The sequence below is a fragment of the Macaca mulatta genome, chromosome X (assembly GCF_049350105.2).
Source record: "Macaca mulatta isolate MMU2019108-1 chromosome X, T2T-MMU8v2.0, whole genome shotgun sequence".
In the NCBI taxonomy this organism is placed as follows: Eukaryota; Metazoa; Chordata; class Mammalia; order Primates; family Cercopithecidae; genus Macaca; species Macaca mulatta.
This window is the reverse complement of record NC_133426.1, coordinates 109,008,156-109,032,711: the sequence shown is the minus strand read 5'-3', so window position 1 is coordinate 109,032,711 and position 24,556 is coordinate 109,008,156. Positions and strand designations below refer to the sequence as shown.

The window sequence follows — 24,556 nt, the reverse complement described above, 5'->3', positions numbered from 1 at the left end:
TTCTAGCTATTTTGAAATATACAATAAATTGTTAACTATAGTAAGCCTACTGTGCTATCAAAACAGTATGGAGGTTTCTCAAACAACAAAACATAGAACTACCATATGATCCAGTAATCACACTACTGGGCATTTATCCAAAAGAAAGGAAATTGGTATATCAAAGGGATACCTGTGCCCCTATGTTTATTGCAGCACTATTCACAATAGCCAAGATAGGGAATCAACTTAAGTGGCCATCAATTGATGAATGGATAAACAAAATGTGGCATATATGCACAATGGGATACCATTGGTTAACGGGTACAAACATACAGTTAGATATAAGGAGTAAGTTCTAGTGTCCTCAAGTGCTTTTAGATAGTTATTTGTTTCCCACACTTTATAATTGCTAACTATGGGAGGTTTGGTTCAATGTGACTTACTTTGCCATTACTGGAAGTAAAACATGCACTCTGCCTTTAATTATGAAAAGAATGATCCGTTGACTTTCTTGCCCGAAGAGTTTGAATGCAATTTAATCGTGAAAGTGAGGGCTGTCTACCTCAGTCGAAATGGAGAATGCAAATAGGGATGAATTCTTTAGTTACCATAGGCAAAAAAGGTTTCATATGTAGATCTATATATTTAGAAAAGTGAAACATTAACTTAAATAAATCATGTTCTTACCAGAATGCCTTAATTCAAAATATGTGAGCTCTTATAACAAATTATTGGAATTGACTTTCCTCCACAGCATACAGTGTCTTAAACCATAGCATGTTCCCTTCAGCTACACTCTCAGCTGAAATAACTTTGCATGTGTGTGTATACACACATACATATGTGTGAGGTATGGACATATAATAAATATATAGAGATATATTTTCAAAGGAAAATGTAATCTTGTCATAACATCTCTTTACAACATGCCTTTTTCATGTAACAGCATATTTTCCAAGTAATATAACACATTTCTAACATGTTATTTTTTTGGTTTGCTTCACAAACAGGCTTATCCTGTGTTTTCAAAAATATTATTTTACTTCACCTGATTATAAAATTAATGTAAAATTTCTGCCAAAAACAAGTAACTGTTTTGTATTTTCCTTTTCCTGTATCTATGTTATGGTATTAATTCAGTTACATAAATTATAAATCAGCATATACATTTTGTGTGTATGTGTGTATATATGTGTGTGTGTGTGTGTATACACATATATGGGTGTGTATATATAGAGAGACAACGAAAGAAAATATTTCTAACTTTTAGCTTTGTTTATCAGTAGGGGTCATCAACCCTAAAAAAACAGCTAATGTCCTTTCTGTCACTATGGCTATGCTTATTCTGGACGTGTCATACAAATGGAATCATACAGTATATGACCTTTTGCATCTGACTTATTTTAGTTAGCATAATGTTTTTAAGGTATGTGCCAGTACATCACAGAAGTGTGGACAATAAATTGCGCAAATGTTCCGTTCAACTCTTGCCTGCAATTCGGAACTGCTATAAATGCCAGTTGTTGAGAACTGACCATAGGGTGAGATTGTGTGCTACCACTGTTTGTTTAGAAGTGAAAATAAATGGCTGAACCCCTTCAAGAACATGGACATGGAGTGCCCGGTGTCAGCTCTCTGAGGAGCGTGCTGGGCAGATGGGCTGAGTCTCCCCTCATCACCCCCACCGCAGGTGCTACCCTGAGACTCCTCCTTGAAAAGTGCACCTTCGGGAAAGGGAGGGGTTGGGACGGTGGATGGAAGCCCCTGGTGTGCCAAGGTAACATGCCTGCTTCTGTGGGCCTCCAGGTCGAGCATCTGACAGAGTCCCACTGTCTCTCAAGGCCAATCTCTGGAAGGAGCGTGTGTCCTTTCTCATCAGGATTTATTGACAAAATTACCTATGAAGGCAAGCCAGATTGATGTATCTGCTAAGGCCAGCCAGGGATGAACAGGGATGCAGTGCTTTCAGTCCTGGCCCCGCTGGCTCACGGTTGGGGCAGGGGAAGAGCAATCCAGGGCACACAACATACAACATGTAACGTCACTCTTTATTATGAAAATAAAACGGTGATCATGAGTGGGGCGAATACACAGAGCAACTGGCTCTCTGGGTGGTTATGTCATGCGGCCTGCAAGTTAACTCTGGCTTCCTGGTCAGCCAGGCCTTACGCTGGTGAAAAAAGGAAACAAAGAGGATGTGAACGAAGACAAAGAAGACATCGAAGGGCTCCTTTTAGGAGATTTGCTTGAAGGCCTCCGCTGGGATCTTGCCCTCGGTCTAGAGAAAGTAAAGAACAGGAGTTGGGATGTTAATAAAGCCAGGTGCCCTGGGTTCCATCCCCACACTACCCGGCCTCCATCTTCTTGGCCCTCCTGACGACCCAGAGACAGCTGTCTTTTACCCACTTGATTCCCAGACCTCACCTGGAGCATAGTGAAGACCTGACCAGCTCTAGTGTAGTTCCACTCATTGTCCTGAAGGCACCTGGGGTGGGAGAAGAACAGGTGCTCTCCATTACTACCCCAGGACAGACACGCTGACTATGCAACGCCACCCTTAATCTATGCTACCTTTTTGGTGGGTCACATGTACCAATATGAGCACTATTGTAACAATGAAAAAAGGCCTAGGGAAAACCAAAACGCCTATCCCTGACATTAATGCCCACTGGAATTCAAATCAGAAACACAGGGGTATTCAAATGAACAAGAGAGCTCAATACATATTGATAAAGAAAGATGTTCAAGAAATAACAAGTGGAAATTCAATAATACATTTCTTTTTAATTGAGATATAATGCACATACCGTAGCAGTCACCATTTTAAGGTGTACAATTCAGTGCTTTTAAGTCTATTCACAAGATTGTGCGACCATCACAACTATCTAATTCCAAACTATTTTTATCACCTCAAAAAGAAACTCCTTAACTGTTAGAGATCACTCCCTGTTCTCCCTCTTCCCCAGATCTTGGCAACCACTACTCTGCTTTCAGTCTCTACGGATCTGGCTATTCTGAACACTTCATATGAATGGAATCATATAATTATGTGGCTTTTTGTGACTGGCTGCTCTCACTTAGCACATAATGTTTTCAGGGTTCATCCACGTCATAGCGTATATCACAACTACATCCTTTTTCATGAATGAATAATATTCCAATAATATTCCACCATATGGATGTACCACATTATCCATTCAGCTAAAGGTCAATCGATGTGTTTCCACTTTTTGGCTATTTGGAATAACGCCACTATGGAAATTCATGTGCAAGTTGTTGAACGGGCATATATTTTCATTTCTTTTGGTATACACTTAGGAGAGGGATTACCGGATCATGTGGTAACTCCATGTTTAAGATTTTGAGGAATTACCAAAATCTTTTGCCCAGCAACTGCTCCGTTTTATGGTCCCAGTAGTAATACATGAGATTTCCAATTTCTCTGCATTCTCACCGACATTTGTAATGTTTCCTTTTACTGACTAAAGCTATCGTAGTGGCTATGAAGTGGTAACTCACTGTGGTTTCGACATGCGTTTCCCTAATGACTAATGATGTTGAGAAGATTTTCACGCGCTTCTTGGTCATTTGTACATCTTCTTTGGAGAAACGTCTATTCAAATCATTTCCCCATTTTTTAATTGGGTGGCTTGTCTCTTTGTTGTTGAGTTGTAAGGGTTCTTCTTGTCAGCGATGTGATTTGCAAATATTTTCCCTTGTTCCCATCAGTCGGTTTTCTGCTTTCTTGATAGTGTCTGCTGATGCACAAAAGCTTTTAATTTAGATGAAGTCCAATTTACCTATTTTTTTCTTTGGTTGCTTGTGCTTTTGGTTTCATATGTAAGAAACGGTTGCCTAATTCAAGGTAATGAAGATGTACACTCACAGTGTTTTACAGTTCTAGCTCTTATTTTAGGTCATTGATCCATTTTCTGCCAGTGTTTGCACATGACGTGAGTTAGGGGTCAAAATTAATTGTTTTTGCGAGTGGATAGCCACGTCTCCCAGCACCACTTGCTAAAAAAGACTATTTTTTTTTCTCCATTGGATTTTTTCAGCACCCTGAATGATAATCAACTAGACACAAATATGTGAGATTATCTGTGGACTCTCAATTATATTCCATCGATTCCCACGTCTGTTCCTATGTCGGTACCATACAATCTTGATTAATGTAGTTTTGTAGCAAGTTCTGAAATCTGGAAGTGTGAGTCTTCTAACGTCGTTGTTCTCTTTCAAGGTGGTTTTGGCTGTTTGGGGTCCACTGCATTTCCACATGAATTTTGGGATTACCTTGTCAATTTCTGCAAAGAAGTCAGTTGGGATTCTGTCAGGGACTGCAATGAATCTGTAGATTGTTCTGGGTGGTACTGCCATCTTAATGATATTAAGTCTTCCAATCTATGAACGTGGGATGTCTTTCGATGTACTTAGGTCTTCTTTAATTTTTTTCAGCAATGTTTTGCAGATTTCAGAGCATAAGATCTGCGCTTCTTCTCTTAAATTTGTTCCTACACACTTTATTAATAATTTTTGATGCTACTGTACATGGACTTATTTTCTTAATTTCATTTTTTGGATTGTCCATTGCAACTACATAGAAGTACAAATGATTTTTGTATGCTGTATCTTTCAACCTTGCTGAACTGGTTTATCAGTAGTTTGTTGTGGTTGATTCTTTCAGATTTTACAAATGGAAGGTAATGTCATCTGGGCATTATGCCATTTTAAAAAATATTTACATATATCAGTATAAAAGTATAATACCTTTTTCATGGGCCCACTTTTTTTTGGAAGCAAAATATCCAGATAGTTATTCTTCCAAATTGCATGTGAGTTTCCATTACTCATTCCTCTGATGTCCCAACTCCCCCCATCCCCATGTACTCCCAGCACTCACTTCTGAGACCACTCCAGTTTCATCCCAGACTGGGCAGAGAAAGCCTGCACCATTTCCTGCTGCTCCTGGGAGAGGGAGGGCTCAGAGCTGGAGGAGAGTGTGGACACTGGGATGGAGAAGGCACTCTGAGTCTCTTGGGGGCTGGCGTCCCTCACAAACAGCTCATCATTCACGATGCACAGACTGGAGGAAAGAAAAATGCACCCTCAAACTGGACAGGTAGATAACTCCACACCCCCAACAACAGGATCCTTCTTAACCACTGCCACTCAACAACCAAACTCCTTCCATATCCCTAACTGTGCCTGCCTCCCAGATTTTTTGGCTGGTGCCCTCTAACCCTCCCACAGAGTCCACCTTTGGAGAGGTTGTCTACCAGCTTCACTAGACCTTTAGCTCTAACCCCAACGCATTTACCCTGTACAACAGTCCAACGAAGTGGATAGTCTTATTCCAATTTTCAGAAAAAGGCACTGAATCACAGAGAGGTCGAATAAGTTGATCAAGGTCACACACTTTGTGAATGTCGGGGTGAGGAACAGAATCTGTATTCTGACTCCAGGGTCCACACTCTTAAACACTAGGCTAGACTGTTCCTTGGATCTTCCTGTTGGCCTTCCACAACATTGAGAACACCCCGAGGACTGCACCCACCACATTTCCACGACACGGGCCCCAAGCTTGGATGGGTGCTCCCACCCACAACACAGCACTAACCTGGAACTGCCGCCAGGGGTAGCGATGAAGGTCCGAGTGAAGGCGAGAACAGAACCCTGAGACTGTCCTTCCACTTCAAAGACAACAAACACCACCACCTTAGAGTTGCACAGGCTTTAACATGCTCACACGGTGATCCCCCGTCAGAGTCTTGCTTGACACTCACACAGAAGGCGGGGCAGACCAGGACAATTGTTCACTTGGAGTCAGGCGGATGTGGCAGGAATGGGGAGGGCAGCAACAGGAAGAATCCGCTCCCAGTGACAGGGCCCCTATCATATGTGGGGCCCTGTGAAAACCACAAGTTCACTTAATTCCTATTTCACAGTAGCCCAAGAGATAGGTTATTAGCCCCATTTTGCAAATGAGGAAACTGAAGGGTTAAGTAACCAACCACAAGTTCACAGAGTAAGGACCTGGGATGAGAGCTGCCAAACTCCACAGTCTATGTCCTTAACACACGCCTGAGCTGTGCAGGGCAGACAGGCATGGACCTAGGTCAGAGCAGGGTGGTTTGAGGGCAGAGTGGGGGTGGGAAAACACGGAGGGAAGAAGAGGAAGGAAAGGAAAGGAATGAAATCAGGGAAGCTGGGGGAGTTCTGAGAGGGAGCCCAGCCAGGGGGAGGGAGCAGTGGCGGATCTGGGGAGGGGACTCTACAGACACTCACCTTCCTTGAAAACCCCATTGACAGAAAAGCAGAGCATCCATTCCTGAAAGGGAAGAGCTCAGGTGCTCAGGATCCTCCTTAACCTCCTACCCACCTCTGGCTCTCTGGGCCTGCCCAAGGGAGGAAGCAGGTGCTCACCGTCTGGCACCACATGTCCACCAGGATGGAGCTGAGGTCATGCTGAGTTTTGGGCAACGCACTGAGGGAGTCCACAATGTCACGTTTTGTGTGCCTCAGCAGTTCCCCCTTCAGGTCTGTAGAGAAGAGAAGCAAGGAACGGCAGGGTGGGGCGGGGCAGGGGGCTGCCACACCCTGGTCCTTGGCCCCTGTGATTGTTCCCATCACACCCCCTTACCTTGCCCACTCTTCCCCATCACACACTTACGGGGGTCCTTGAGTGTTTTCATATTCCTGCTATCCTCAAAGTACTTGCGCAAGCTGTTCCTAGGAGAAAAAAAGGAGCAGGAGTGGGTGGCCCGGCCAGTGCAGGCATTTCCAGGAGCTGGCCTGTGTCTGCTGGGGAGACACACAGCCCCAGAGCAGGGTCTGAGTCGTGATACTCACGGGGCTGAGTCCTCGGCGTCGAAGGGAATAGCCAAGGAGAAGCAGGCCTCATCGTGGTAAGCACCGAGGAGACCCTGTCGATCTCCAGAGTCATAGATCGAGTAATACCTGTGGGGAAGCAGTGAGGATAGGCTACCTCTGTGGCCTGGGCCCCAGATGAGACTTGAAAACTCCCATGAGCTGACCTGTGCATGGGTAGCCCAGCCTGTCTCAGCCCTCCCCTTCCTCATGGTCCCAGCGTTCCAGGGATACTCACTGCTGCAGGAATTGCAGGACTAAATGCTTTAAGGTCTCAGATCCAGTAAAGTTTTCCTGAAATCAAAAGACAATTTGGATCTATGCGGTGGACAAAGCCTCCCTTACAACACCCCAAATCTTGCTTGGTCCTTCTTCCTCACCTTGCAGGGTTTCATTATCTCAGAGCTGTCAATGTCAACAATCATTGGTGCAGATAACTCTCGGCCGTCCTGGAGAAGGAAAGAGGAAGTCAGCAGTGGAGACCAAGGAGGTGGAGCTCGATGACCGATAAGATGAACATGCCCAGGGAGACAAGCATCAGAGGCCAGGTGGGAAATGGGCCTGGAAATTCCAGTGGGCAGCTTTCTCATGGGGTGCTGGACATCTCTACTATTACATGCAAACGTGTGTGTGTGTGTGTGTGTGTGTGTGTGTGTGTACACACATTTTCAGGGAGAATATTCTTGTCTTTTTCAGGAATCCTTGCCTGTAAAATGGATGAGGATCTGATACAAGCATGTAATCTAGGCAAGACCCAAAGGACTTAAGGGCAGGTGTGGAGGTCATGTTCTTGAGTAAGAGGAGACAATGATGACGGTATTATACATACTTACCAGGCGTAACAACTTGGGGAAACAGTCCCGGATGGCACTGTCCAAAACCAAAAATTGAATGAAGTGACTGACAGTTCAGGGTGGCACAGTCTCTCTCCCACTCCCTCTCACTCTCCTCCCTCTCCTTCCTCCTGGTTAGCTTCCATCTAGACTGTCCTGACTCCCTTTTCTCCAGTGCCACACGAAGCAGCACTGGGAGCCCAGGTTCCAGGGCTTTCTTCCCCTCCCTCCCTCCCTCCCTCCCTTTTGTCCAAGTCACTGTGGAAGGCTCTGCAGGGAGCAGAAAATGGGGTGGGAGCCCAGAGCTCTGCTACCTCACTGGCCGTCCATCAACTTGCCTGACCAGGCCCTGGCCAAGACCAGGTCAGCCCTTAGGGATGGCCCAGGATGCTGGGACAGGGAGGTGAGTGAGGCCGGGCTCAGGAGGCAGAAAGGGGAAGGCAGAGGGGACGACATCAGAAATGGGGCGAAGGTAGGGGAGGGAGAGATGGGTGAGACATAGGAGAGGAGAGACAAGGGAGAAACAGGATGCAATCCAAAGGGGAAGGAAAGACGCTCTACTGTGGAGGTGGAGTTTAGGGAGGAATAGAGGAGAAAAGGGCTCCCCTGCTGCAGCCCTTTCTCTCACTGCCCCCTGGCTGGCCCTGGGGACTGAGGCAGGAAAGGAAAACATGCACCTGTTGGGCTGGGGCCCACTGGATGCAGCTAGAGCCTTTCTCACCTGTGTGGGCTCAGTCTGAGCTGCGCATGGGAAACAGAGCAGCCACGGGGACAGGAGACCTTCTCCCAGGAGGAGTGAAGGGTCAGGCCCCAGCTCAGCATGGGGTTCAGAGTCTGGGGACCCCCTCTCCCGACCACTGCATTCTCTTCTGATGGTCACTGACTCCTGTGACCCTCTGTGCTGACGCCTTGACCGAGGAATGCTACCCGTCTCGGGCTACCCAGGACTCCTCTGAGGGCCCAGGCAGGACAATGTGAGGTGTGGAGGGAAGGAGAGGCAGTGCCCTGAGAGGCCTGTCCTTCTGTCTCCCCAACCTCCTCGGCCCTCTGCCTTCCACTCCTGCCTCAGGAACGTGGCTCGCTTCTGGTCCCTTGACTCAGGAAACCCAGGTTTCTCCCCAAGGAGGGCCCAGCTCCTGGCATTGGGCCAGAGGAAGAGATGGCATGACAGCAGCCACCCAGGGCCTCGGCCCTCAGTATGAAACAGGGAAGCCCCCATGCCAGCCCAGGACAGGTGGGGGGACCTTTTTGGAGCAAGAGAAGGAGAACGCCTCTCAGGACAGGGGAGGGAAGCCCCATCTCAGCATGGAGGCAGGAAGGCCTGTGTCACATGAGGCCCTGGACTAAAGGACTCTTCTCAGTCCAGGGCACCAGCATCTGAACACTGTTGGTCTTGGGGAGGTGGGGGAGTCCTGCTTCCTGGAGCACACTCACGGAGGGCACGCTGGAGGAGGCTTGGTGGAGACAGGCAGGAAATGCACCCCAGAGCAGGTGAAAAGGGGAGCATGTCAGAGGAAGGAAAGGAGACCTCTAAGCACAGATGAGTGAGTGACACAGAGAAAGGAGTGTGTGTGTGTGTATGTGTGTGTGTGTGTATGTGTGTGTGTGTGTGTGTAGGAGGGGAGGTTTGTGGTCCTCCTAGAGGACCAAGGCCACTCCTTCCTGCAGAAGGGCACTTTCAGACACAGCTCAGTCACCCAAGGAGCAAAGGTGCCCAGGAAGGGCGATAGGGGTTGCCACTGACCTTACATAGGCGGACTGGTCCGAGAAGGTGCTGCACAAGGGGTTCCCTTCTAGCCATAGCTCTTCGAGCTTCAGCCCTTTCACCTTGCCCAACTCCCATGCCGACTCCAGCTAAGAAAGATGGGGAGGAAACTGGAGAAGGAGGGCCAGGGAAAGAGAGACACCTGGGACCGTGGGTCCCGAATTCCCCCAGCCCTCATAGTCACCCACAGGTACCTCTGCCTGCCTGTTGCCATTATCCTGATGTGTACTGCCATCCACCCTCCATCCAAAGTTGATCTGGCTCCCCCTTCTCACCTTATTTTTGGAGAGGTTCAGGGTCTTGACTTTGGGAGCCTTCTCTATAATGTCAGACAGGCCATCCAGCTGGTACAGTTTGTTGTTGCACAAGTTCAAAGACAATAGCTTTGGGTCAAGAAGAGTTAGAGTGGCGGCTACTACCTTGGGCCTCGGAGACAAATCTGCCCTCCACCTTACCTATTCCACCCCTCTAACTAAATACCAGCACTGGGCCTAAGGCTTCACCTCAGGGAAATTTCTTTCAATGATCTTCAGGGTGGCAGCCATGCAGTTTCTTCGATTCAGGATTATATCAATGTCACGGCCCATCAAGTCTTGAAGAAGCCAGGAGAAGGGAATCAGAAGGCTGGGAGGGCCCTGGCTGGACCAGAGCCAGCACCAACCGCTCCGTAAATTGCCATCCCTAAGTCTCCCTCTCAGGCAGACCGCTCTGCCCCCGCTTGCCTTAGAATTGCTGCTGTCAGCCATACCTGGGTCAAAGCGGAGATTCTGGAGATCAAGAGCTTGTTGGGAGACATTGTACCGTTTGTTCATAGTCAGCTGCAGAGATAGAGATGAAGACAGAGGCTCTGAGGCTCTGGTGGTGGTGGTGGTGGTGGTGGTGGTGGTGGTGGTGGTGGTGGTGGTGACGGGGAAAGAGGGGACCAGGGGAAGAAGAGGTGGGTCCAGGAAGTGAGCATACAATGATCCTTGAGTCTGTATTACCTTAAGCATCTCCATTTGGCCTGGCTTCAACTTATTCTTCACAGAGTAGGGCGCAGTAGAATGATTGACAAATATACATATCTGCAGGGAGGCAGCGTGGTAAGTACCAGGACCTCTAATCCCAAAGAGGACGACCAGCCCCCTGGCCTGTCCTCCTGCCCAGAGACTAAGTACAGGGAATGCCCTCAACACACACCTTTCGGTTCTCGTCATCACAAATCTTATAACTGACATCCTTCAATACGGAGGCAGTAGTAGCATCCTGGACAAAGAAGCATGCCCGATTTCGGATGTAGTGAAACTACAGGGAGTGAAGGCAAGAGCAACAGCATCAGAGGCCAATGGCCCCTGCTGAGCCAGGCCTCTCCTCGTCCCCCGTGCCCACTCAACTGGCTTCACCATCCTCTCTTACATCAACCGGAGTGAAGGGGGCACTGCAGTGGCTCTGGATTGAATTCATTAGCCATGACTTGTCATACTTTATCCCGTAAGGAATCTAAAGGTAAAAAGAAGAAATAGGAGAGAAGGGAGAGACAACACGGAACTAAGGATGGAGAACAGAACCAACCAGCTGTTTTTTTTTTCTTTTTTTCCGACCTTCTACTTAGCTTAGACCTCTAAAGAAAGGACCGCTGACATGATTTCTTATTTTTGTGCCAAATATGGACTCCCTAAACTCCCGTTCCCCCATTCCGAAGCTCTCCTCCGAATAATCAGCTTAGGGTGTTTTAAGTGGTCTTCCTTCTATCAGGTTCCAGAATAGTCTACCTAATGCAGACCCCACCCAGATACTCACTGTGACCTTGAACCAGTTCCTTGTGTATCCATCTTGTGTGTTCTGCCTCATTTTTCTCCCTGGAGGTTTTCTATTTCTCCACGTGGTAATACAGATTTCGTCTTCACTATGCCATTTCATTCTTCTGTCGCATCGGATGCTATAAGGAGTGCTGTGGGGAAGAGGAGAGAAGGCGGGTATCCATTAAATCTAAGAACGTCTTCTCTACATGCTCCACTCACTGACGCCAGGGCTACAATTAGGATTGCTCAGCCACTATTCCACTTCCAGCATTCTTCAGCTCTCTAATGAGAGAAGAAAAGGAAGACCACAGAGAATGAAAGGGTTGCACAGTCCCGGGGGCTGCTACATGCAAACCAAGCTGCCTGGTCACTTACTGTCTTAGTTGTTGGTCCTTGTGGACATCCCGCATCTCCACGCTTCCATCATTCTCCTGGCAGTGTGAAGACGGACGCTCGTACCCACCATGTTCATGATGACAGTTCCTCTTGTCAGAATTATCCCGGAAAGAATTCCCACCTTTCTTTCTTCCTTGAAAAGGGCTACCATGGTCATGGCATTCTGCAACTGAGAACAAAAAGACACGTTTGAGACACATCAATGGTCCACTTACCATGTACCATGTCGTGAGCTAACTCCATGGTAGGGCAAGTAAAGTGCCAACCCGCCACACAAGCCCCAGAAAACAAACTCCTCTGCCTGTCCAGATACAACAACCTTATCTCACAGGTGGCACAATCAGGGGAGGAATCTTGGGAGAGGAAGCAACTGTGTCGAACCTCTTAAGAAATGGAGCAGGAATTATAAAGAACAGAGGTGCGTATGTCCATGGGTTGGACTAGACACTAGTCACACCCCTGGAAGGGGTCCTAATCTTGCCTTCTCTCAGGCTTCTCTAACCTAACAACCACACCAACACCTGGGAGACAAGCTCTCTCACACCTCCCAAATCCAATCTCCAAATGCATTCTGTGAACAATCAGCAAGTTATACTTCTTTGCCGGTATAGTACAAGCTTTAATGACAGGTGGGTCTGATGTAACAGCTTCTCAAGCTGCCCTCCTGCCTCCAGCCTTGCCCTCAACAATACTCAGTTTGAAATATCCAGAGCAAGCTTTCTTTTTGCCCAGCCCGAAATGCTTTCAGCCCAAGAGACAACTCTTCCTAAGCAAGTGACAGAATTACTAGAAAGAAAATCAGCAGATATTGAAAACCACTACAGTAACAGGATCTAAATGACATAAATTAAACACTGTACCCAACACACTGTACCCATCAATGAAAACAGAGCGCTTTTTTTTCCCCTCTACTGTCTTGCAGCATTCACGAAGGTAGACCATCTCCTGGACCGTCAAACAGACCTCAACCAATTTCGAAATGTACACCTTGTCTCAGGGCACCCTTATGAATAAAATTTCGGTCACTGCTGACCTCTCTGCAATGTACTGATTATGGCCAGGCCTCAGATGAACTTCTGTAGGGGGGTCATCGCTTTCACCGTGTGTGACCCACTGTCAGGACAGTCCTGCTCCTCTCGACTGTTGGGACTTTCCCTGTGTGCCATTAGAAGTGAAATTAAATGTGGGCAGAGTGTCTGACCCAGACATTCCTGATGCTTGGTCCCTACAACTTGGAGGTGGGGCTGGAGTGCTCTCTTTCTCTCACACTCTACATCCAACGGATCAGGATGGATGTATCTTCTCTTGGCTCCACCTTTAAAAGATATCCAGAGTCTGGCCACTTCTCACCCCCCTCCATTGCTACCTACCCTGGCCAGGTCACCAACATCTGTCTCCTGGATTATGCTGCCTTCCAAGTTGTCCTTCTGCTTTGGCCCTTGACTCCCCTACCATCTATTTTCAACACAGGAGGCAGAGTGACTTTTTAAGGCATAAGTCAAATCTTGCCATTCCTTTACTCAAAATGCTTTAACCGGGGTTTGGAGCCCATCAGTATGTTAAAAAGCTATGAGTCCATAACAGTACTCAGCAACAACAACAACAACAACAACAACAACAACAACAAAGACCCCTATTGGTGACATTTGGAGGATGTCCAGAAACCAACTCATTTTCATGAAAGTCCATAGATGAAAGGGAAAAAAATCAAAGATTAAAGTGAGGGTTAAGGGCACATGGTCAATATATGGAGCACAGGTATTCCTGAGTCAGAGTCATTTTTTGAGAATACGCATTACTTCAGAAATAACGTCACTGAGGGGAAGAAGGTGTAAAAGTGAGCTAGCCAACAGCTACAGCTACAGCCTCAGGCAAGGCCTTGTGTTGGACAAGAGCACATGTGATAAAAAGCCACAGAGGGACCGGACAGAGAGAGATGCCGAAGACAAAAACACACACAGGCGCACGTCCACTTGCTGAACTCTGGCATCTCAGCACAATCCCTGTCTCGCAGTTGTGCTGCCAGAATTACAGGTGATCTCAAGAGTATTATAAAGCAGCTAGTACTTCTCACCCAGACCGCCTGGGTTTCCGCTCAGGCCCCACCATGTACTGGCTGATCCTCCCACACAGACATAGTAGTGAGTAACCTTTATGACATCACGTGCGTTCCTACTGGTACTTCGTATGTTAGTCTGGAATTCTGCCTACATCACTGCCGTGCCACTGAGTGCATGGCATCAGCATCCCTGCTATGGCACGGAAAGAATGGGATACGAAGAAGACCAACCCTTGCCCAGTGGCAACCAACATTTGCTCAGTGTTGGGCAGACTCACTAGGTTTCTCTCGACCTCCTCACAGAAAATCCATGAGAATTCTATCCACAGTCCCTTTTCAGATCATGAATATTTGGTTCACAGATGTCGGGTACATTTCCCAGCCAAGTCAGTGGCAGAACAGGAATTATGTCCTCATGTATATTGGTCTGCCTCTATACCCTGAGTGTTCCTCCAGAGACTGCACTGGTTCTCCCTTAAATGGCAAGCTTTCAAGTCTCATCGACAGATTTTTTTGTTGAGCAGGCCAGGGATGATGTTTTGTGCTAGTCACTCCTGTCAGGGTGGGAACCAGGCGTCTTGGATAAGGTGGAGATCTCTGTCTTGGACCAGATGGGTGTAATCTGTTTGGGCCATGGGTTTTCAGATTAGGAGTCACTTTGGGCTGGTAGTGTCTGGCACAGAACAAGGACCTAATTAGTATTTGTTAAATGAATGCATGTGATGTAGGTTTGAGATCATCAACAAAACCACTTTTGAGAATACATCCATCTGAACCATTTCTACCGACCTCTATTTATATTTATTCCAGAGCTATTCGGGCTGCAGAACTATTTCATAACCTGCCTGCAAAACTAGAATGAATTAATTTTTTCTTCTGCAACATTAATATTTTTTCATTAATGTATCCTTAGAAATAGAACTGAGTACCTCCCTGCAGACTGTGGCTAGAACTGCAGCTTTGAAGATCCCAGAGAAGGAGGCTTTTGCAAATAGTGGTGACAGAAATGAGGAGAGGCGTTCCCTGAATCCAGCAGACAGAGCTTTCTGGACATCTGGTCTCTGTAGGAAGAATGTTCTGGACCTAAAGGCATGTTGTGTTCACTCAGCCTTGTGACAGACAGGAAGCATCATCATCTCTGTCTCAGAGGAAGGGAAGAATGTGTGGTCTGTGTGTCCGTGTTGCCCATGCAAGCAAGTGTTAGTGTTTTGTATTACATGCTTCTACAATTAGGTTACAGATATGCGTACTCCAAATCATGTTGGTAAACACATTGCCACACAACACTGGATCCCACTGCACATTTCTTTTCATGTGTTATGTATTATATATGGCCAAATTTTGTTTCTTGTTCAGAATATGCTTTTTAGTGCTTTTTTTTTTCTTTTTTACCTCTCGGTGTTTTAATATTTGAACTGACAGTTTTAAAATAAGAAAGTAATGAAGTTCCCTGTACACAAAACTAACGGAACAATATCCACAGGTTGACCAGGGTTGCAGAGCACCTCCAGCGGGGGTGGCCAAAAAACCCAGTGGAACACAGCCAGGGCTTCAAAGTGGGTCTAAGATTTTGAGTCCCTGCTCTACAGCTTCCCAGGAGAAGCACATGAGCACTTTTAAGCATAAAGTGATATTTTCCTAAGGATTTTCAATGATATTTACACCAATATACACTTCCACTAACCGTGTGTGAGTCTAATTTTCTGCAATATGCCTAACCATTCAGAAAGTCATTCTTACACTTTGATCCAGACTTTTCACTTTCTGAATGTATTACATAAATCACTCTCTGTCTAAATACATACATATAATTATAGGGCTGTGCTTTACAGGTTCTTTGGGACACAAGGATGACGGGACCAGAGAGTGGCTGATATTGTCAAGGGGAGAGGTAGAAATGACTGCCCTTGGAATGAAGTAGACATGGCAAGGAAGGGGCATGAGTACCTGACACACAGGGTGAAAGAAAAGGCCAAGGGATGGATGTGTGGGTCAGAAAGAAGAGGGTGAGTACAGAGAAGACAAAGAAACACACATTGAAAACGCTTCCAGGGAACTGAATTCATCCTGGTGATACGCTCCCCTCTGAAAACTCTCCTTCCTTCCTGTCCATGTACATCTTGTCTGTCCCTGTTACTTCACTTCAAGATGGACACCAGAGAAACAGTTCCCACACAGTCCGAAAAAAGGAGAGATGATACAAGGCAACAGTGTGCAATGATGACTCTCTTGGACAGAAGGCTGGAGTCGGGACATTCATTCCAGAGACCACACCCATCATTGCCCAGCAGACTTTGAGTGGGCCCTGTCGTACCGCTCATTTCAGCCTTGACACAGAGTCGCACATTATTGGTTATGGGCATAGGATTTGAGGTCAGATCCATCAGGATTTCAATCCTGGTGCTAAATGCTACGATCCAAGGCAAGTAACTGACCTCGCTGTGACTCAAGTTCTTTTTGCTTGTTTTCCCCCTAACTCAAAGATAGTAACAGTTTCTACCTCATGGGGCTACTGTAAAAATTAAGTGAGTTAACACATGGAAATACGTGAAAAGCACCAGGAGAAATGCCCGTGACCTAACAAGCACTATAAATAAGCTGTCTACTACTATGTCGAGAACTTAGTACAACATCTGGCATTTATCGAGGGAGAAATACATGTTAGTTGCATTCGTTGTTATTAGTCCTCCTGTAAATGACAAGAGATGAGTGAGTGGCATCCGGTTGCCACGTCAGCTATTAATGTATTTTACAAAGCGGCAGTAGTAAAACAGGGCAGCCCCGGCTCCAGTGGGGAATCATCTGACGTACGGATTAAGGGAACCAAAACTGAAAGCTCAGAGCATGAAACAGGTTATGTGGAAGGATTCAGTAGGGAGCTTAAGTCCCCGTTTCCAATCTTTGAGGAAAAAAATGTATTATTATGCAAGAAATGTTTCAGGTTTAAGTGGCAGACTATAAGCAGCAAGGCAGAATACTCGTCACACCACACGATACAAAGGGAAAGAAAAACAAAGTCAGGTTATAAAACTGTATATTACGGTATGATTCCTCAGAAGAAAATATTAATGAAAAACTACGTTTTCATTTGTAAATATAAACACAAACAAGTCAGGGTAAAGGGACATGTGAGAATGTCAACCATGTGTAGAAGTAGGTGGCTGGAATGCAGAATGGTTATACTTTCACACCTACACTTTATACTTGTATAAGAGGATGTTTATGGCTGGGTCAGGGTTTTGTCAAGTGCTTGGGGAGAAGCACTTTTCCTATTGACCCATATACAGCATAATGGAAACCATCTATTACTGATAATCAGGTGTGAATATCTTCTCTCCGATTAATATGCTAACCTCACTTTTGACGACTCATTCAACTTCTCCTGATCCCAGGTTTCTTATATGTAAAATTCAGAGATTAGGGCTAGCTACCACCTCAATCAAGATATAGAACCTATAACACACCCCAAAAGGTTTCCAGTTGATCTCCTCTTCATCCCTTGGCCCCATACAGACATTGATATACTTTCAGTTACTATAGATTCGTCTTCCTGTTCTAGGATTTCATACAAATGGACTCATACAAGCTGTACCCTTTGGGTCTGGCTTCTTTAACTCGGCATACTGTTTCTGAGACCCATCCATGTTCTTGACTTTTCCTTGCTGAGTAAAAGCCCCTTGATGGATATACCATAATTTGTTCACCTTTTATGTTGTTGTTTTAACGAAGTTTCAGGAGGAAGTGAAAGGAGATCCTTGCCTTCAAAAAGCCATCTTTCTTGGGCAGTCTTCTATTCTTTTGTAATAGACACAATTTCATCCTTTATCACTCCTTTGTCTCTCTGGGAAAATACTATCTTAATGTCTGTTTCAGCCTCTTCCATTTTTTCTGTTCCCTCAGTGCCAATTATTGGATTTGTTGAGTTTGTGCCATCCTTCCATGCTGATCCTGGGTTGTGACTGTCTTCTGCAGAGGAGGCTCCACTGCAGAATCAGCCCTGGGCTGATTAGCTTTAATCCGTACCTTGCTCTGGCCTTGCCGGCAGTTTAGCTTCAAGCCGGACACAAACTGTGGTGGCCCCGGCTTTACCACTGTGTTTTCCCATTTCCTTTCTCTTTGAAAAAGACAATCGTCTCGATTTCTTACATGGGAATCTTTATTTCATATTTTCCAGTGTAACTATGTATTTATTATTATTGTAATATTATCATTCTGAAACCACAATTATAACATTTTTAAATTACATATTGTAAAAGGCTTGCATTCTTATCATTTAAATTGTTCAAGCAGTTCTCAACCATGATTACACATTACAGCCACTTGGGGACACTGAGACAATTCACTAGCACCAGGACACACCCAGAACAGTCAAAGCAGAACCGTGGTTAGATCCAGGCAACCACATTTTTTTTAACTCTCCACGTGAATTGCAGTGTGCAACCAAGGTTGAAAACAACTGTGCTAAAGCTTTTGGCTTATGCTTGCCAGAGGATCCTAGGAATAGCTGCCCCCTCATTCTGCTCACTTCCCACTCAGCACTGTTTTGGGGACCCAATGAGTCTATTAGCTTAGAGCGGGTGTCAGCAACTATGTCCTGTGGGCCAAATCTATCCCAGATCCCCATTTCCTTCAAGGTCTTTTGCTTGCAACCAATTTTACTGCCAAGCACTGTGTTAATCAAGGTCCCAACTTGCCTATGCCAGAATTCACTCTAGTTCTTTTATACAAACAAGATATCTGTAATAAAATATATTACATAGCTTACAAAAACTCTGTGAGGGCCAGAAAAGCAGGCCTGGATGCTGCACAGCCAGGAGAAGTCCACCCACATTATGGAACTGCTACCGCTGAAATACCACTGCTGCCTGCCCATTAATTGACATGCATGACAGAGACTGAATTCTAGAAACTCTGCAATGGCTGCCCCATAACAACTGGAGACCTCCCTCATCACAGGTAGTCCACCCCACATATGGCTCCCATGTTATTCAGTTCCACCTCTGAGTCTCATGTTGGCACATATGCTTGATGCAATAGGTATCCCATTTGGGACCCTAACTGCAAGGGACTCTGGTAAATTGTATGTGTGTGAGAGTGTATTTGTGTGTGTGTGTGTGTGTGTGTGTGCGTGTGTGTGCGTGTGTGAGAGAGAGAGAGAGAGAGACAGAGAGAGAGAGAAAGATAAAGAGCGAGAGTGTGTGCACACATGTGTGTGGTCATGTGCATGTATGTTTCCTTTCATGTTCCAACTTTCTAGTCTCTACAGTACAGGAAAGCATATAAGAATGTTTAAGAGCGTTGGAATAGTTGCCAAGTAAGCAGATTCATCGTATATTTCCAAGACATGTTTTCCGTTGTAAATGGTATATTTACAATAAAGATGGTATTTTCTATTTGTTAACATGGTTTGTGTATATTCATCTTATATCCAACAAACTTGTTGATCTCCATTATTAATTTTAATTTTCTGTAGCTTCTCTTGAGTTTCATATGAAGATAGTCACATTGACAGCTTTATTTTCACTTTTATACATGTATTAATTTGTGTGCGTAGGCATCCATGTATGACAGCTTACCGCACTGCCTAGTATGATATATGGCTTACTGCACTAGACTCAGTACGACATTGAACAGAATTCGTCATACCAGTCATCTTTATCCCTTTTCTGATTGTAAGGAGAATACTTCTAATGTTTTACTATTAAGGGTGGTGTCTGATGGGGTGTATTGTTTTGATACCCATTGTCAGTTTAAAGAGATAGCTTTCTATATTACCGATCTGCTGAGAGTTATTGTTATTGTGGTTGTTCAATCCCGGTTGGTTAATTTATTGCATACTCTTTTTTTTTAACTGGATCTTTTGTTGTATTTGTCCTGTCCTCCTCCCTTTATTCAGCTAATGTGTTAGATTACATTACAGATCTCTTAAAATGTTAAACTCAGCTTGCATGCTTGGGATTAAACACAACCTTGTTATGCTGTATTATCTGTTTTACTCATTGTTGGGTTTAGTTTGCTATTAATTGATTCACATTATTTGCGTTTATGTAACTAATTCAGATTGGCTAGTAATTTTGCCTTGTCAAGAATACACTGAATAAACCAATGTTTTCTATTCTTTGGGTTTGGAAAGTTACATATATTTTTCCCCTGGAATTCATCTATTTAATCTAAGTTTTCAAATTTTCACATCTTTTTCATAATGTGATCTTTTTCAATCTTTTATGTCACTGTAAGTGTGACACTATCTTCATTCCAAAAGTGGCTTACCTGCACCATCTCGCTAATTTTCTCTGCCCATGTGGCCAGAGATTTTATCATTATCCTGTGCTTCTGAAACACTGACATCTAGCAATTTTGTTCAACTCTCTCACATCTGTTTTCAGTTTCATCAAGGTAGGCTCTATTTTTTATCATTTTTCCTTAACATAATGGAAAGACATGGAGATTATTCCATATTAAGTAAATGATCAATGAAAAGTCCTTTCATCTACCACCTGGTTTTATTTTTATAGCTGAATACAATGGATATTCAAATATCCAATACATTCCCTCGTTTGGAAAAGACCTCTGGCTTATCAATGTTGGTCTTTTTAACCAGCGCCATCGTGTCTATTCAATTAAACTATCAGATGATTAAGGAAGAGGGCATTGCATCATTGATGTAAAAGAATTTTTACTATAAGCTTCCTTTAAGAGAAGAGCAGGCAGCGTAGAAAGAAGCAGAAAGGATGTAAAAGAAATCATACCTGGGTGGATTCAAATCCTGATTCTGTCACTTACGGCCGATGTGATGTTAGGCAAGTACTTAATCCTTCCCAGCTTCGATTCCTTCATGCAGTTGTCAGTGCTGCCATTTACCAAGTGTTTACATTCTCCCCTGTACCAGGCACCTGGTAGGACTGCCCGACCCGACTGTCTTCCTTGGGGCAGGGCCGTGCATGTGACTAGCTCTGGCCAATGGGTTGTGAGTGATGAGTGACATGGGTTATTTCTGGGTCAGAACCTTTGGTTGCTGGCTTGAGACCCTCTAGGGCTCTCTCCCACTCTGACGCAGTGAGTAACCCTTTTCTAGATGGTGGCTGCTCCATTAGTTTGGGTCTCTGAGTCATTCCAATAAGAATCGCTCAGAACCCTACATCCACCATCCCCCGAAGGATCTGCACCTGCCATAAACATGCAGCAGGAGTGAGAAATAAGCCACTGAGGTCTGGGGGTGGCCAATAAGCACGGCGTTACACTCAGCCTCTCCTGACCCATATATCTCATCTGTCAATTAAAATAACACCCTCTCAAGATTTTCCTGAGGGTTAAATGCAGCAACTTGCATGATGGCTGAGGTTATCACAGTGCTTGACATATGACAGGGGCTCAAACTATGGCAGTTGTAATTATTAAGTAACAATAGGTACTGCATCTGCTTGTCCTGACAGGTAAGTTGTATCTTGTTTTCAAGAGTGGGGCACTTTATTTGCTGCCACAGGTAACATTTCCTAACGACTTCCATTTAGGCACATATTGTTTGCCACCACCATGGTATCAGACGCATGCTTGGCGGCATCTCTGAAGAGTAAACAAGTAGGAAGATTCAAGCAGCAGAGACTGACTGATGACATAAGATAAAATGAATTAAAGAGCAATAATCAATTTCTTAATGAGCAGAATAGATTACAACTATTATAAACCCACATTCCATTGTGCTGAGTAAACAAAGGCACAAGGTTTTACAGTGTTAGAAGATGTAGTCTGAACCGGGTTTCCCCAAATATTTCCTGAAGAACACTGGCACCTCAAATGCTCTGTGGAAAAAAATGTTCCATTCCCATACAAGTTGGGGAAAGTAGCCCTCCCTTTGAGACTCGTGTTGTATATTAGTATATCATCTAAAAAACTCCTACAGTATTCGTTTACCTTCAGTTCTGTATGTCCCACACTTCCTCAGAGTAGAGCACATGTTGTTGTTGCTTTGTCCTGACCCTAGAGTCTCACAGAACAAACTTGGAAATGCTGAAATGAGAGAAAAATAGATTATTCAAGCTACATGTAATATCAAATATCACAAGTGACAACATTCTCTGACCATCTGCCAAGCAATATTTAAAACCCCGTAAGATTAAGCACAATCTTGCTATTTGCTCAACTTCATTCACCCAATACCGCTTTCATGACATACCAAATGTTATCACCCATGATTGTAACTTAAATCCGTTCACTATACTTTTCCACAGGAAGAAAAGGAGAGAGTTTTCAGGAAGGAACCTAAGAAGCCATCATTAGAAAACCAGGGGTTGATGGGGGAAGAATCAGAAACAAAAGAGTGCCAAGCTATACTACTATAAGCCACTGAGACATCCTAAGCACATACACACACAAAAAATTGTCACCCCACTCCCAAATGTACTTTTTAAAGCCAGTGAAGTTCAAACAAAGTATAACAAGTAAATTCCGAATCTTCACATCATGACGACTTGGACACTTTTATTGAAATATCAAATTCTCTTTAAAAAAAATTCCCGATTCCCCTCTCTCCCTTTCGCCCACCCCCCTGAGCCCATGTTTAGAAAATTTAGTAGAAAAATAAATCATGGAAACAAAGAGAATCTTTACATAATGGAAAAAGAGACAGAAACTAAGATTGGATCTGGAATCGTCTATACAAACTGGGATCTAGGAAGTCTCGAGTGTCCTTAATAACAATATGATCTGAGGAGGGGCAGAGGACAGAATCACCTGGCACGGACGGTGAATCAGGCAGGGTGACTGGCAAGGGTAGGGTTTTTCGTGTGGGGGCGGGAAGAGGGGGGATCCCATGAGGCTTCCACAGCCCTACCCGGGAGAAACGACTTACAAGTTCATGAATTCCCGCCGCCCCACTACCAACCCTACCCCTATCCCGCCAACCCCATATTCTGCCCCAGTGCTTTCTCCTCCTTCACTTCACTCTCTACCAACAACAGCTCCTGTGAGTCCAGGATCAAGGCGAATGGCAGACATAGATGCATGGGTGCATACGCGTGCGCACGCATGCGCGCGCGCGCACACACACACACACACACACACACACACACGAGTTTCTCTGCCAGGTGTTCACAAGTTTGGCCACATTAGGAAAGTCCTCCGCTACCTTCACCCAAACCTCCCATACCCCCGACCCTTCCGCAGCCCCCACCCTTCCCCACCCCCCACCCCCCCACATCACCACCCCTCCACCCCCCTCACCACCCCACCCCACCCCTTCAGAGCCTCTGCTATTTGGAGATTGCTCAGCCACCCCCTAAAGCCCAATTCTCAGTAAACTTCTAGTACCGGCTGGTTCCACTCGTACCAGACCTCCTTCCAGCGTGGCAGGATATGAAAGTTGCCGGAAGGCTTGAGATCGGAGCTGCAGTCCAATAAAACTTCCGCCTGAGTCAGGGCGTGGAGCCGGAAGCACCTCTCTGACGGGATTTGGAGCACTCAATCTTCACATGAATGGGAGGGTGCGGAATCTCACGTGACCATAAGAGTCACATGTACAACAGCCATTGGTTAGCTGCGGTGCTCACAGGACCACAAAGGCTTTGCCTGCCACCAGATGATAGGAGCCACTTGGCTGCCCACGCACGCATCTGCAGAGTTCGGCAGCTCACAATCTTCACGTGACAGAGAGGAATGAGCCTGACACTGTGGCCATGGGGAGGGGTGGGTGGGAGCAGTGTACATGACCATAACATCCACATGACCCTAAACAGTAGGTCATCTATATGACTTCGAGGGCTGAGACTTCCACATGCTGGTGGCCAGTAATGGCCAGGTGAGGGAAGAATCCATGTGAGCAACAGGGTTCAGGAGTCCACCATACTGCAGTGACTGGAAGAGCTGGGCCCATCACATGACCATAGGAGCAACACGACAAGAGAGGCCACATGACCTCAAAGTTTTAGAACCCTTGGTGCTGATATGACCAGCAGGGCCCTGTCAGTAGGACTCACAATTGTAGGGTTCACATGATGGTGGCATCCACATGACTTGCAGCCTTGGGATCCTGCAAGGCTCAAGTACCCAGGATAGGTGGGTCAGCTTGGGTCAATTTCCTGACAGTAGAATCCAACCACTGTAGAGTTCTCCTGATCTGCATGTTTCAGGGGACCGTTCTGTTCATGAGACCCGGAGCTCCGAGACTGCCCGTATTACTGAGATGGTGGTACCTCCAGATAACCTTCCACAGCACACAAACTTGAGCTTTTGCTACCCCATCCCACGTTTTATTTATTTATTTATTTTTATTTTTTGAGGCGGAGTTTTGCTCTTGTTGCCCAGGCTGGAGTGCAATGGCACGATCTCGGCTCACTGCAACCTCTGCCTCCCGGGTTCAAGCGATTCTCCTGTCTCAACCTCCCAAGTAGCTGGGATTGCAGGCGCCCGCCACCACGCCCGGCTAATTTTTGTATTTTTTTAGTAGAGATGGGGTTTCACCACGTTGGCCAGGCTGGTCTCAAACTCCTGGCCTCAGGTGATCCGCCCACCTTGGCCTCCCAATGTGCTGGGATTACCGTGTGAGCCACCGCTCCTGGTCCCCCATCCCTCTTTAATATATTTTATGTGTTTCATTTCTAACAACACTTGAAATTTAATACTTCACGATGAAAAAGGCCCTCACTAAAACCATAATCGTTGACACTACTGCAAGAGCCTAAGCAGTTCGTACAGGTAAGCACCGTTGACTTAATTTCATACAGGGCCAAAGGAAATTAAGGCAAACCTAATGAATTTTAGTTGTTCATTTGAAAAAGAAAATGTGTATAGTGATTAGTATGTGCCACACACTCCAAAAGGTTAACGCATTTAAGAGTGCTAACTCTATGGAGTGGGCGGTATACCAGAATTTTACAGA

The 24,556-nt window shown here is 45.5% G+C and overlaps 1 protein-coding gene across 8 annotated transcripts in view; it reads right to left on the bottom strand.

Annotated features, from left to right (window-relative positions):
• Positions 1–2,012: 2,012 nt before the first annotated feature.
• The window catches only part of LOC144329419 (nuclear RNA export factor 2), a 71,535-nt gene continuing 48,991 nt past the window's right edge, over positions 2,013–24,556 (bottom strand). For 4 of the 8 annotated variants that reach the window (XM_077989214.1, XM_077989209.1, XM_077989210.1 and 1 more), the window contains 21 exons: positions 21,595–21,690; positions 11,604–11,793; positions 11,227–11,377; positions 10,843–10,926; positions 10,627–10,731; positions 10,431–10,511; positions 10,196–10,265; positions 9,951–10,039; positions 9,723–9,830; positions 9,427–9,536; positions 7,683–7,719; positions 7,230–7,298; positions 7,088–7,143; positions 6,832–6,939; positions 6,653–6,711; positions 6,406–6,521; positions 6,268–6,310; positions 5,600–5,672; positions 4,883–5,065; positions 2,407–2,467; positions 2,013–2,260 (listed from right to left, as the gene is read on the bottom strand). In XM_077989214.1, the coding sequence (XP_077845340.1) occupies positions 2,216–2,260; positions 2,407–2,467; positions 4,883–5,065; positions 5,600–5,672; positions 6,268–6,310; positions 6,406–6,521; positions 6,653–6,711; positions 6,832–6,939; positions 7,088–7,143; positions 7,230–7,298; positions 7,683–7,719; positions 9,427–9,536; positions 9,723–9,830; positions 9,951–10,039; positions 10,196–10,265; positions 10,431–10,511; positions 10,627–10,731; positions 10,843–10,926; positions 11,227–11,377; positions 11,604–11,793; positions 21,595–21,637 (1,881 nt within the window). In that variant the 5' untranslated portion in view covers positions 21,638–21,690 and the 3' untranslated portion in view covers positions 2,013–2,215. Of the gene's footprint in view, positions 2,261–2,406; positions 2,468–4,882; positions 5,066–5,599; positions 5,673–6,267; positions 6,311–6,361; positions 6,522–6,652; positions 6,712–6,831; positions 6,940–7,087; positions 7,144–7,229; positions 7,299–7,682; positions 7,720–9,426; positions 9,537–9,722; positions 9,831–9,950; positions 10,040–10,195; positions 10,266–10,430; positions 10,512–10,626; positions 10,732–10,842; positions 10,927–11,226; positions 11,378–11,603; positions 11,794–21,594; positions 21,691–22,989; positions 23,071–24,556 lie in introns of those variants that run through there. The other 4 variants (XR_013413030.1, XM_077989211.1, XM_077989213.1 and 1 more) reach the window with 4 other exon arrangements.